The following is a 15034-nucleotide window of genomic DNA, read 5'->3' as shown; positions in this document are numbered from 1 at the left end:
ATTGTTTGTTTATGCCTGAATGTAATGTAATGTAAATGTAAATGAATGTATTATGCCATTGTCTTGTCAAATAATAGTGTATGTACATATTTATAATGCGCTCATGAAAGAACCCCATAGAACACCACAAAACATGACTTCAATAGTTTTTAATGCAACATACCAAATTTCAACATTTAAAATGCCATTTAAAAAAATCATAAACATCTCAGTATATTCATTTTATACAAAACATGCCTAATAATATACAAATGTAAGAAAAAGAATGTACTATTAGCCAAGACTAGAGCTACATATATATATATTTATTTAGTTCTTCTTCCATCTTTTTAAAATACAGTATTCATCCATGCACAGAAAATACTTCAAAAATTGTTCTCCCCTGGCCTTCACCCCGTTTTGTGTGCAACCTCATATTCCTCCTTGAAGGCTGCATACAGGTCCGAAACTAACGTCCTTTATGCATGCAAGCCGAGTGTGAGTCAGGAATCGTGTGAAAATAAGACCATCAGCACCCATACAAAAATGTAAATGTGCTTTTTGGAGCAGGGCATCAACATGCACATAGCCTGCCTTGGTTGGTTGCTTAAAAATAAATACAAAATGTCTTGCTCACGAATGGGACTGTGACCTTGTCCCCAGGCTAGAGAGCCAGCTGATGGACAAGACCAATGGGAATGTAATCTTGTCCCCAGTCTAGAGAGCTGGCTGATGGACAAGACCAATGTGAATGTACCTTTTATAATGTTTGTGTAGTTACCTCAGAGGAGGCTGTTTCATATGTGCAACAGTGACATACATACATGACATCAAACATTAACTTTACTACCTCTTTCGTATTACTTTTTATTTCATGACATCCATGGAGCCGTAAAAGTTTCAGCAATGTGCTTCTATGAGAGGTCATCTCCCAACCAGTGGAATGAGCTTATTCAACATCTAAAAAGAGAACAAATAAGATAATAGGATATTGCCTGGTGGATTGATTCTCAATGATGCTGGTATAGAAACCATTTCAATAAAAATATTTTAAAAACAACAACCTGTAAACTGTAAGAGATGAAATGGAATGGGTTAACTGTCTCCCTCGTCGTCATCATCCGCCTTGATCACTGGGTTCCCTAAACAGGAAAGAGATGGAGACCAAAGCTGTTAGGATTGTTGACACATCAATAGCAAAAACTACTGAAATAAGCAATGTGAAATGACAGCAGGTTGTTCTATACGGAGCCACACTATCTGAAGATTGGCTCAAAATAGTGTAGTTTGGATAAGCCCGATAGTAAGTAGCTTAGGATGACATCAATACAGTCCTAGGAATATAGCATCCTATTAGAGAAAACAAATAGGAGGTGGACAGTCTTACCATCTAGTTTCTTCAGCTTGGGCAGCCTCTTGGTGGCCTCTTCTAGCCAGTTCCCCTCAGCTGAGTATTTCTCCTCCAGAGGGTTTCCAACAAACACCATGTCCACTAAGGATGGAAGGTCAGCTAGCTTCAGGAACTCAGCTGTAATGGAAAACCACAGTTGTAATGGCGACCATCAAACATGTTATCATAATTGACTATTCATGAGGCAGGCATGATAATGAGGATATTACCACTCTTATTCCCATGGTACAATTTTCTGAGGTGGGGCATTTTCTCCACCGTCCACAACACAGAAGTGACTGTGCATGCAACCACAAACAGTGTAGTGTAGCTAACATCAAAATCAAATCACATTTTATTAGTCACGTACACAGTTTAGCAGGTGTTATGGTTGGTGCAGCGAAATGCTTATGTTCCTAGTTCCTATCGATCAATGCAGTAAATATCAACACACAATAATAAAAAATGTAAAATATAATCACAAATTTAGTACAGCAGTAGATATATAAATAGTACAGTTGAAGTCAGAAGCTTAAATACACCTTAGCCAAATACATTTAAACTCAGTTTTTCACAATTCCTGACATTTAATCAGAGTAAAAATTCCCTGTCTTAGGTCAGTTAGGATCACCACTTTATTTTAAGAATGTGAAATGTCAGAATAATAGTAGAGAATGATTTATTTCAGCTTTTATTTCTTTCATCACATTCCCAGTGGGTCAGAAGTTTACATACCAAATACTAATTGAGTGTAGCATTGCCTTTAAATTGTTTAACTTGGCTCAACCGTTTTGGGTAGCCTTCCCACAATAAGTTGGGTGAATTTTGGCCCATTCCCCCTGACAGAGCTGGTGTAACTGAGTCAGGTTTGTAGGCATCCTTGCTTGCAAACGCTTTTTCAGTTCTTCCCACAAATTTTCTATAGGGTTGAGGTCAGGGCTTTGTGATGGCCACTCCGATACCTTGACTTTGTTGTCCTTAAGCCATTTTGCCACAACTTTGGAAGTATGCTTGGGGTCATTGTCCATTTGGAAGACCCATTTGCGACCAAGCTTTAACTTCCTGACTGATGTCTTGAGATGTTCACATAATTTACATTCCTCAAAGCACCCCCACGCTTCATGGTTGGGATGGTGTTCTTCGACTTGCAAGCCTCCCCCTTTTTCCTCCAAACATAACGATGGTCATTATGGCCAAACAGTCATATTTTTGTTTCATCAGACCAGAGGACATTTCTCCAAAAAGTACAATCTTTGTCCCCATGTGCAGTTGCAAACCGTAGTCTGGCTTTTTTATGTCGGTTTTGGAGCAGTGGCTTCTTGCTTGCTGAGTGGCCTTTCAGGCTATGTCGATATAGGACTCGTTTTACTGTGGATATAGATGCTTTTGTACCCGTTTCCTCAAGCATCTTCAAAAAGTCCTTTGCTGTTGTTCTGTGATTGATTTGCAATTTTTGCACCAAAGTACATTCATCACCGGGAGACAGAACGCGTCTCCTTCCTGAGTGGTATGACAGCTGCGTGGTCCCATGGTGTTTATACTTGCGTACTATTGTTTGTACAGATGAACGTGGTACCTTCAGGCATTTGTAAATTGCTCCCAAGGATGAACCAGACTTGTGGAGGTCTACAATTATTTTTCTGAGGTCTTGGCTGATTTCTTTGGATTATCCCATGATGTCAAGCAAAGTGGCACTGAGTTTGAAGGTAGGCCTTGAAATACATCCACAGGTACACCCCAATTCACTCAAATTATGTCAATTAGCCTAACAGAATCTTCTAAAGCCATGACATCATTTTCTGGAATTTTCCAAGCTGTTTAAAGGCACAGTCAACTAAGTGTATGTAAACTTCTGACCCACTGGAATTGTGATACAGTGAATTATAAGTGAAATAATCTGTTTGTAAACAATTGTTGGGAAAAATGAGTTGTGTCATGCTCAAAGTAGATGTCCTAACCGACTTGCCAAAACTATAGTTTGTTAACAAGAAATTTGTGGAGTGGTTGAAAAACTAGTTTTAATGACTCCAACCTAAGTGTATGTAAACTTCCAACTTCAACTGTATGTAAACATTATTCAAGTGACCAGTGTTCCATGACTATGTACATAGGGCAGCATGGCACACTCTTGGCCCATGGAAATGAAACCAATGCCTACCCCAATCCTTGACCAGGTTGTTAGACATGTAGAGGACCTTGAGCTTCTTCATAACATGAATTCCTTTGAGCTTCTCTATCAGGTTGTAGGAAATCCACAGTTCCTCTAGCGTGTCACCAACAGCCTCCTGCAGAGACAGACAGTTCAAGTTGAGTAAACATTTAATTTCCTAATCCTATGCAAGAACATTCTTGGGCTAAGATTACAACATAGTAACAAGTAATATAGTAGATCACAAAAATGCCATAATCACCAGTCCGTTTAGATTTTTGATGTTGTTCCGCCCTAGTGATAATATCCGTAGGTTTTCTGTGAGATAGAGAAAAGGCATCACGTCTCAGCTTTTTAAATGATTACACATTTTACACCTTCTCTCCGTTTACATTACAGGCCCTAGTTGAAGTGTTGTTTCCATGAAGACACATCAGTGTGACGCATACTCACTGAGGCCATTCAAGTTGGCAATTTTCTCAATGCAGTTTGTAGACAGGGACAATTTCCTGTTCAGAAGAACACAGTGACAGGAAGTGGAGAATCGGATTTATAGAAGAAAAGAACAGCAGCATAACATTCGTATAGAGAGTGTGTTTGTGTGTGTGACCACCCTTGATCTATTAAAATAGGTTTCAGACCGAAGCTGGATAAAGTTTCACAAAGGAGAATCAGATTTATGAATGAATAGAGCACCAGATATTCCCATATTGACTTACCATCCTTGTACTATGAAATTAGGTCTCAGAATTAAGAGGAATAAGGTTTCACTCACTCGCAGTTGATGAGGGTGGAGAGAGAAGCATCCATCTTCTCAATAGGAGGAATCTGACCATACAGCTTGACTGCTTTCGCCTCCCCCACCTTCTCTCCTGCCTTCTCCTCCTGTTGAAATCACACAAGGTCTTTTGTGCCGTAATGTCAAATCCTATTGGCCATTGCCATGAGAGTTAAAAAAACAGCACAAACAGAACTTATCTGTGACCAGGCTAAGAGAGAGCTCTGATGCACTTACCCATTTCACAAGGGCTTCTTTTATGGTTGTTGGTTTTGCCTGTGAAACAATAATTCAAACTTCTAGTTCAACTGATAAAATCTCAGTCAGTAGTCATGCAAATCCATCAGCTAATCGTGCAGCTATACTGTTGCAGCTATGACTGGCCTTTGCATTAGATACGTTTACAACAGCGTTATGCCTAGCTTATTTTAATGTAATAAATGCTACCACTGACAAACAGCTGTCAGTTATATAATCGAATCATGCACAAATCAATCATTCAGATCATAGCAACGCTAACGTAAACTGAACATAGCACCTTAACGTTAGTTGAGTGTCTTTAGCTAACGTGAATAGCTAACGTTAGGTAGCAAGCTAGCTAACGTTAACAGTAGCTGGCTAGCCATCTTCACACGAGTTAATCTTCATACTAACAAGCTATCAAACTGATGCATAATATATTAACGTTATGTTACATTCACAAGATCACGGCTGGAGAATGATTGCTATTTCCTAGTTCCTAGCAGACAGGTTACGGGAGAGACTACATGGACACAGCTAACGCTTAAACGTAATAACCTAACACTGACCCTAACCCACATTTTTTTAATATAAATTATGAATCGAAATATCGGTTTGGGCGTCAGGCGTGTCCTTTTAGCCCTTTCCCAGGTTAACATTAGCTAACGTCGTTCAGCTAGATAAAGTTAACGCCTTAGATGGGGCTGAGATTCGTGCGTCGTTCGTGTTTATGGCAGTAGCTAGCAAACATTTAATAGTACTATAGCTACAACGTTAACATTGTTTTGGTGAATTTTTTTAAATGCAAAATAATCTTTCAGGCTAGCAAGTTACTGATAAACGACATTCATAACGCATTTTAGGAGCCAAACAACTCACCATGTTGTCCTCTCCGGTTGCTATGACACAGACTGAAGCTTCACAAGTCACGACGCATGTGCAGGAGCTCGAGCAACATCTTTCCCACGCCCCCTACCTATACCCTCCGCCTCTTCTTCTTTTTCTTCTTCTCTTCTTTTTCCTTCTTCTTTTTCTTTGGTTTTATGGCGGTCAACAAACAAATGTTATAAGTGCATGCCGCCACCTACTGTATTGGCTGTGTATCAGCTAACTGTTATGTTATATCTTTAAACTTTGTGAAAATGTGTCCTACCAACTAACACTGCACCCATTAAAACCTTACCACTATTCCACGGAGATCGGGCTGCCTACTGAGAATTCGTAGGCGATCAACAACAACAAAAAACACTGCCTTCCATTCTACTAGCTAACATGCAATCATTGGAAAATAAAATCCACGACGTACGAGGAAGATTACCATCGGGACATTAAAAACTGTAATATCTTATGCTTCACCACACTATCTACCTAGAGAGTTTTCATCAGTATTTTTCGTAGCTGTCTACATACCACCACAGACCGATGCTGGCACTAAGATCACACTCAATGAGCTGTATTCCGCAAATATATATATATTTTTTTCACCTTTATATTAACCAGGTAGGCCACAAATGCGACCTGGCCAAGATAAAGCAAAGCAGTGCGAAAAAAACAACAACACAGAGTTACACATGGGATAAACAAACGTACAGTCAATAACACAATAGGAAAATCTGTATACAGTGTGTACAAATGAAGTAAGGAGGTAAGGCAATAAATAGGCCATAGTGGCGAAGTAATTACAATTTAGCAATTAACACTGGAGTGATAGAGTGCAGTTGAGAATGTGCAAGTAGAAATACTGGTGTGCAATAAGCAAACAGGAAAACGTTCATCCAGAGGCGGCTCTCCTAGTGGCCGGGGACTTTAATGCAGGGAAACTCAAATCCATTTTACTACATTTCTATCAGCATGTTACATATGCAACCAGAGAGAAACAAACTCCAGACCACTTTTACTCCACACACAGATACGCTTACAAAGCTCTCCCTCGCCCTCCATTTGGAAAATCTGACCATAATTCTATCCTCCTGATTCCTGCTTACAAGCTAATATTAAAGCAGGAAGCACCAGTGGCTCAGTCAATAAAAAAGTGGTCAGATGAAGCAGATGCTAAGCTACAGGACTGTTTTGCTAGCACAGACTGGAAAATGTTCTGGGATTCTTCCAATGGCATTGAGGAGTACACCAAATCAGTCATTGGCTTCATCAATAATTGCATCGACGACGTCATCCCCACAGCGACCGTACATACATACCCCAACCAGAAGCCATGGATTACAGGCAATATCCGCACCGAGCTAAAAGCTAGAGCTGCTGCTTTCAAGGAGTGGTAGCTCAAACAGGCAGCGTGTCAATACAGGACTAAGATCGAATCGTACTACACATCCTCCGTCGCTCGTCGGATGTGGCAGGACTTGCAAACTATTACAGACTACAAAAGGAAGCACAGCCGAGAGCTACCCAGTGACACGTGCCTACCAGACGACCTAAACTACTTCTATGCTCGCTTCGAAACAAATAACACTGAAACATGCATGAGAGCACCAGCTGTTCTGCACGACTGGGTGATCACGCTCTCTGCAGTTGATGTAAGTAAGACCTTTAAACAGGTCAACATTTACAAGGCCACAGGGCCAGATGGATTACCAGGATGTGTGCTGCGAGCATGCGCTGACCAACTGGCAAGTCTCTTCACTGACATTTTCATCCTCTCCATGTCCGAGTCTCTAATACCAACATGTTTTACGCAGACCACCATAGTCCCTGTGCCCAAGAACACTAAAGTAACCTGCCTAAACAACTACCGACCCTTAGCCCTCACATCTTTAGCCATGAAGTGCTTTGAAAGGCTGGTCATGGCTCACATCAACAGCATTATCCCAGAAACCCTAGACCCACTCCAAGTTGCATACCGCCCAAACAGATCCACAGATGATGCAATCTCTATTGCACTCCACACTGCCCTTTCCCACCTGGGAAAAAGGAACACCTATGTGAGAATGCTATTCATTGACTACAGCTCAGCGTTCAACACCATAGCGCCCTCAAAGCTTATCAATAAGCTAAGGACCCTGGGACTAAACATCTTCCTCTGCAACTGGATCCTTGACTTACTGACGGGCCGCCCAGGTGGTGAGGGTAGGTAACAACACATCCGACATGCTGATCTTCAACACAGGGGCCCCTCAGGGGTGCCTGCTCAGTCCCCTCCTGTACTCCGTGTTCACGCATGACTGCACGGCCAGGCACGACTCCAACAACATCATTAAGTTTGCCGATGACACAACAATGGTAGGCCTGGTCACAGACAACAACGAGATAGCCTATAGGGAGGAGGTCAGAGACCTGGCCGTGTGGTGCCAGGACAACAACCTCTCCCTCAACGTGATCAAGACAAAGGAGATGATTGTGGACTACAGGAAAAGAAGGACCGAGCACGCCCCCATTCTTATCGATGGGGCTGTAGTGGAGCAGGTTGAGAGCTTCAAGTCCCTTGGTGTCCACATCACCAACAAACTAACATGGTCCAAGCACACCAAGACAGTCGTGAAGAGGGCATTCCCCCTCAGGAGACTGAAAAGATTTGGCATGGGTCCTCACATCCTCAAAAGGTTCTACAGCTGCACCATCCTGACTGTCTGCATCACTGCCTGGTATGACAACTGCGCAGCCTCCAACCGTAAGGCACAACAGAGGGTAGTGCGTACGGCCCAGTACATCACTGGGGCCAAGCTTCCTGCCATCTAGCTGTACCGGAGTGCCAAGTCTAGGTCCAAGAGGCTTCTAAACAGCTTCTACCCCCAAGCCATAAGACTCCTGAACATCTAATCAAATGGCTACCCAGACTATGTGCATTGCCCTTCCCCCACCCCACCCCCTCTTTTACGCCACTGCTACTCTCTGTTATTATCTATTCATAGTCACTTTAATAACTCTACCTACATGTACATATTACCTCAACTAACCGGTGCCCCCGCACATTGACTCTGTACCCCCTGTATATAGTCTCCCTATTGTTATTTTACTGCTTCTCTTTATTACTTGTTTCTTTTATTTCTTATTCTTATTCATATTTTTTAAACTGCATTGTTGGTTATGGGCTTCTAAGTCAGCACTCCACTGTAAGGTCTACACGTTGTTTTCGGCGCATGTGACTAATACAATTAGATTTTATTTGATCTGATCCTACTCTAGGCCAACAGACAAGGTATTCTCAGTCTCACCATTGTGTCTCAGCAAACGGCGTGCGTCACAAACACTAGGAATATTCCTTTTCATTTGAGCCACCTCTACCCTCAACGCTACCACACTGATCACCCCTTTTAGCACCCCCCCTGCTCCGGAGAGAAAAGCACACCACAGGTTAAGCCCCAAGCCATGTGACGCAGACCGTCTGCTTCCTACTGGAGGCAGATACTCAAAAATGTCACTTCTCGACACTTTCACAGATATAACCATTCCCAGTTTTTCATTCAGCCAACCCAACACAATGTATGGGTCGGCCATAAAGCAGGACCCAAAATCATCTCTGGTAGGATTTTCAGGGCAAATGTTGGAAGTCTTCACTACACCTGTAGCCACAGGTAGGCCCACTTCATCCTGGACTGGCTCAACCTCAGAGCCCTCACCACTGCCGTCTGACTCCATTTAGAGATCATCAAGGTTCTCAAGAGACCATGAAGACCTACAAGTCATATTATTTCGTTTGTAGCGAAGGTGAGTACACCTCGAACGAAGGTGTTAGGTGAATACTCAGGAGACGAATATCTGATCTTGACAGTGACATTCTTATGTTTTCACATCATCGGACTTCCTTCCGGTGTCTTACCACGCCCCTCCCCAAAAATATACATTTGTGTAAAGACCGACACCGGAGATGAGAAGCAGGTCCAGGGAGTCAACATTTAATAAGGAACAGACATGAAACAAGACAGGCACAGCGTCAGCACACGGACAAAATAACAACATTCAACAAACGATGCTGAAGCGGGGAACAGAGCGGGGGAACAGACAGATATAGGGGAGTTAATGACAGAGGTGATTGAGTCCAGGTGGATGTGTGTGACAGGGGAAGGCAGGTGTGTGTAATGATGGATGCAGGAGTGCGTAATGCTGGGGAACCTGGCGCCCTTGAGTGCCAGGGGTGAAAAGCAGGAGCAGGCGTGACACATTTGTATCCCATTCTGATCAGGAGGATATTAGTGGTTTCATATGTAACAATGTTGTATTTATTTTGATGGTTTGTTTACTTATAAAAGCTTCTTTCAGTTTAGTATCTTTCATTTTGAACATTAACATTTAATCTGTGAAAATGCATTTTGTCAATACATTGGCCATTCACTTAAAACATTTTTCTTTTACATTTCATGCACTATGACAACTTGCACGAAAAGTTTGAAACCCTGGCCTTCTTAACAATGACTGTATTACAACGTTATTACCACTGGATGGAACTAGCACAACATTGTTGGTTTATGAAAACAAGACCTTTCTGTGGCTATGCTATCTAGTGTATACTAGAGTAACAGGCCTATAGGTTATTTGGCTAGCTTCCTCCAGGTGTACCGTTGCCAAACAATGGTCACGCCCTAACCATAGAGAGCCCTCTGGGTTCTCTATGGTGTATAGGTAAGAGCGTGACTAGGGGGGGTTTCTAGCGTTTCTATTTCTATGTTGGTATTTGTATGGTTCCCAATTAGAGGCAGCTGATTATCGTTGTCTCTAATTGGGGATCATACTTAGGTTGCCCATTGTTCCCACCTGTGTTGTGGGATATTGTTTTCAGTTAGTGCCTTAGTGCGCTCTGTACTGGACGTTCGTTGATTCTTTGTTGTTTTTGTTAATTTTCACTTTGAAATAAAATATGTGGAACTATACACACGTTGCGCCTCGGTCCGCTCCTTTTGACGATCGTGACAACAATCAAGATTCTTTAACAAAACTGCATTGCTGGCAAGCATAGAACATTGAGCGTTTCTAATTTACCAGGGTTTATATATGGCTGCGGTTCACGGCCCATATTAAAAAAGTGTCTCAGAGTAGTAGTGTCTGGTCTAAGATTGGATCCTCCCTATCCATATAGTCTTTATTCATTATGATGTAAAAGGCAAAACTGATCCTATACCAGTACTCTGAGTAATCTGAGGTACTTTATGATTACAGGCACAGTGTGCTGCTGCTAGAAATATTATCTTAGGGCAGGTATTAGGGAAATGAGTCTGTCCAACTGATTTGCATATCATAAAGGGACTATAACATAATGGTTGTTTGGACAGTGTCAGCTTAATGTCAGGGAAATGTTCGTTAGCCAATAAAGCGTCTGTTTCCTAGACAGTATGCTAAACAGATGCCATGACATATGTACCCACCTGCCACCCACTCTTTCTAAGTCTGGGATATCATTAACTTTTATAGCTCCTGAAATAACCTAGTCCTAGTCCTACTCCTGCATACCTGAACACACTTAGAATTTTTTTTTTCAAAAAGGGGACCCTAAAAGGGTTCATCGGCTGCCCCATAGGATTACCCTTTGAAGAACCCTTGTTGGTTTCAGGTAGAACCCTTTTGGTTCCAACAGTTTTGGGTTCCATGTAGAACCCTTTCCACAGATATTGAAATGTATGATTTACACACTATCTTCAGATTTTTCAGAGCCTCACAAATAGATATAATTAAGACACCTGTTTGTTGAGCTGTTCAATTTGAGCTGTTCAATTTCAACGTATATTCTGGTAATACCAAATAGCCTCATATAAAAAGAGTAGAACACAATATAGTTCAAAAGGTTCCGATTTTTTAATGACGACGCATCATTGTCGCCTAGTCCAGAAGACTGGATGGAGTGTGAGCAGATCGAACCGGTCATTGAATTGACGCAAGCATGCGCAATGGGGCTCTGTGTCAATTCGAGTCTCCTCATTAGAAGCCAAGCATAGCGGAGTGACTACTCGTCAGGCGCGCAGCAGTCCTGCTCCTACCCAGTTCCTGTTTCCGCCTTCAGTCTTCAGACAGTTTACAACTCAAAGCATCATGGTCAGGCAGAATATAGACCTTGAAGAAACGCAAGCTCAATGAGATAAAGCCAGGTAAGCCAATGTCTTATATTGTGTGATGCAGAAAACGAATAGGAATTGGTGTCTGCGCCGTCTCCTTTCTCCCTCCATCCCTGGCCTGTTGCTATTTGCCTGCTTAGACCGCAGCCGAGAGGTAACAAAATAGCGGACACGGATTTACACTAAGGAGTTGTCGGACGAGGTTCCGTTAGAATTCGCATCTTCCTTATGAAAGTCATTCATGCACAGGAAGTTTTCGGAGAGGAATTCGTTCAGTTTTGCTACATTGTGCATATAATGGTTATGTTAATTAACATTTGATTAGGTATGAGAAATACAATTCAATCACCATCCAGGGACAATGAACTGCGACGTTTCTCCATCTTACGTCTTTAAATGAATAATGCTGTATTGACAGAACGCTCACATTTACCAAGAATGACAAGTGTATTGTGAAGCTTTCTTATAAACAAACGAAATGCTTATGTTTTGTGTGGTTATATTGGACCGTTATTTTGTGAAGTCAGCCTGCATCGGCCGCTGCTCCCTTGTCCGTCTTGCTGGGTCGAGTCAAAGCAGATCGTGAGCCACCCCGCTATTTTTTAGACATTGGTTGAAACCGATGAAAAGTAGCCTAACCTACTTATTTTTGATACGCATTCAGTTGTCTTTGTGCAGTTGATCCACCATAGACTAGAGTTGAGTAATACGCCTAATGTTGATGTTGCTATTTGTTATTAGTACGTCAAAAATCAGAACGTTAACTGATACACACACGCTCGTTCGCACGCGCACACACACACACAAACACACACGCACACACACACATACATTCTGTTCTTAGTGTTTTTGTTGTCATAGCTGGTGGCTGAGAATGTTTCTCCCATACTGTGTTCATTGTTACATTTTGTTTTGGACCCAACTCAGTAATCATGCTATGCTCTACTACATGATTATTTCATTCCACATGTTTTCATTCCCTGGCCGCTGTGTTATTACCACATACCACAGTAGGACTTGTAGTAAAATAGATAGATAAGCCTATAGGTCTATTTGCATGTGCACATCTAACAGACTTAACCTTTGAACTCAATGAAAACCCTATGGTCAGTTATGGTCAACTGGCTCACAGCTGGTGGATCTGAAATAGGATATCTTGAGATGTAAACATGCAATTAGGGACTGGAGCCCAGCCAACTTGCCTGGTCCATCTGTGGGATAGTAGCCATTGAATGACTCTTCAATCCGGACACATTACTGTGTGAGTAGTATGCCCATAATGAAGTAGTATTAGGCCTTTAATGTAGGCTAGTAATAGGCCTTTAATGTAGGCTAGTAATAGGCCTTTAATGTAGGCTAGTATTAGGCTTTTAATGTAGGCTAGTATTAGGCCTTTAATGTAGGCTAGTAATAGGTCTTTAATGTAGGCTAGTAATAGGCCTTTAATGTAGGCTAGTAATAGGCCTTTAATGTAGGCTAGTATTAGGCTTTTCATGTAGGCTATTATTAGGCCTTTAATGTAGGCTAGTAATAGGTCTTTAATGTAGGCTAGTAATAGGCCTTTAATGTAGGCTAGTATTAGGCCTTTAATGTAGGCTAGTATTAGGCCTTTAATGTAGGCTAGTATTAGGCATTTAACGTAGGCTAGTAATAGGCCTTTAATATAGGCTAGTGTAATGCATTTAATGCTAGAATTCTGACCATTTCATATTTTTGATGTGCTTCAAAATGTAGAAATTATAGCATTTCACAGCTTAATTTGTTTCAGAGAATTGAGATGATGTTCTGCTAAATCAAATGTCCCGCTTTGCCAAGCGTACCACAATAATGATCTATGTAATGTGAATGTCTCGTTCTGTCCTCTGTTTGGGGTGATTGCACAATTGGCCAATTCATAAATCTTTAATTTTCTGTAACTATTCACTCTACCCCATTACAGACTATATTAATTAAGTAAACCACAATGATGCCAGAGGCTGCACCACATTCTGATTCAGATTTCTTTCACATTTGAGTTTTTTTCAATCATCTGACAGATTCAAGTCACTGGAAAGAGAGAGGGTGTGAATGGTTGAGAGACAACAGTGTGGTCATTTCACCTTATTTTAATTCTTCCCAGTATGTATAGTGGACATCCTGGACACCATAGTAATGGTTACACTTGAAAGCACCTGTCATTGGCCTACTCCATGACCAGTTTAATTTGTCTCGTAGGCAATAGAAGACTGAATAAGACCCTGCTTGTCATGCTCGTTTTATACTAATCATATTTCACATTTATTACATGGTTCAGAACTGACCCCAGGCTGTCCTTGTTGAAAATGCTTGATTGTGAAGGGAGTGACCAACAGCAACTTAGACCTTGGAATGGCTGTCAAGTATAGCTAACAGTAACAACACACTTGATGTACGTGATCTGCTGCTACCCAACGCATGCAGGAACTTCATCTTGTGCTTTGTTGAAATAGCAACTGCCCATTGTGACCATACTAGAAAAGCTTTTATGTTATTGAGATTTGGGATCATTTCCTTTCAAACTCTACACTTGATCATGCCCTCCAAATGAAAAGCCATTTCCACTTGCCTGTATTTGTATAGTGACTGCATGTCGCTATGCTAAACGCCTGATAAATTACTAAAATGTATATAGGGGTAGGCTATATGATTGATAGATAGATAGATAGATAGATAGATAGAATTTACACTGTGAATTTAAAATAGTCATTTTTCAAATGTGTTTTTAACTAATACAAACATCACCATGTGAAGATATTTGTAAATATGTATTTATGTACAGTACCAGTCAAAAGTTTGGACACACCTACTCATAATAGAATAATAGTGAAGACATCAAAACTATGAAATAACACATAGTTGAGATTCTTCAATGTAGCCAACCTTTGCCTTGATGACAGCTTTGCACACTCTTGGCATTCTTTCAATCGGCTTCATGAGGTAGTCACTTGGAATGCATTTCAATTAACAGGGTTGCCTTGTTAAAAGTACATTTGTGGAATGTCTTTCCTTCTTAATGCGTTTGAGCCAATCAGTTGTGTTGTGACAAGGTAGGGGTGGTATACAGAAGATAGCCCTATTTGGTAAAAGACCTAGTCCATATTATGTCACGAACAGCTCAAATAAGCAAAGAGAAACGACAGTCAATCATTACTTTAAGACAAGAAGGTCAGTCAATGCATAACATGTCAAGAACTTTGAACGTTTCTGCAAGTGCAGACGCATAAACCATCAAGCACTATGATGAAACTGGCTCTCATTAGGACCGCCACAGGAAAGGAAGACCTAGAGTTACCTCTGCTGCAGAGGATAAGTTCATTAGAGTTAGCTGCACCTCAGATTGTAGCCCAAATAAATGCTTCAGAGAGTTCAAGTAACCGACACATCTCAACATCAACTGTTCAGAGGAGACTGCGTGAATCAGGCCTTCATGGTCGAAATGCTGCAAAGAAACCACTACTAAAGGACACCAATACGAAGAAGAGACT

General features: G+C 41.4%; 2 protein-coding genes across 8 annotated transcripts in view; one reads left to right on the top strand and one right to left on the bottom strand.

Moving 5' to 3' along the window:
• Positions 1 to 135: 135 nt before the first annotated feature.
• Positions 136 to 5464, bottom strand: dnal1 (dynein, axonemal, light chain 1). Its single transcript, NM_001141282.3, is given in 9 exon segments — positions 136 to 939; positions 1044 to 1121; positions 1367 to 1507; positions 3528 to 3654; positions 3781 to 3836; positions 3972 to 4027; positions 4294 to 4403; positions 4534 to 4572; positions 5416 to 5464. Coding segments are annotated over 8 exon segments (579 nt in total). The 5' UTR covers positions 5419 to 5464; the 3' UTR covers positions 136 to 939; positions 1044 to 1074.
• Positions 5465 to 11397: 5933 nt separating this feature from the next.
• Positions 11398 to 15034, top strand: part of fut8a (fucosyltransferase 8a (alpha (1,6) fucosyltransferase)) — a 188161-nt gene continuing 184524 nt past the window's right edge. For all 7 annotated transcript variants that reach the window (XM_082955761.1, XM_045723619.2, XM_082955760.1 and 4 more), the window contains exon 1: positions 11398 to 11564. The gene's annotated coding sequence lies outside the window, so the exon portion shown is untranslated. The remainder of the gene's footprint in view (positions 11565 to 15034) is intronic.

Source organism: Salmo salar, chromosome 09 (genome assembly GCF_965601325.2).
Source record: "Salmo salar chromosome 09, fSalSal1, whole genome shotgun sequence".
Lineage (NCBI taxonomy): Eukaryota > Metazoa > Chordata > Actinopteri > Salmoniformes > Salmonidae > Salmo > Salmo salar.
The sequence above is the reverse complement of the archived record's forward strand: the minus strand, read 5'-3'. Positions and strand labels throughout refer to the sequence as shown.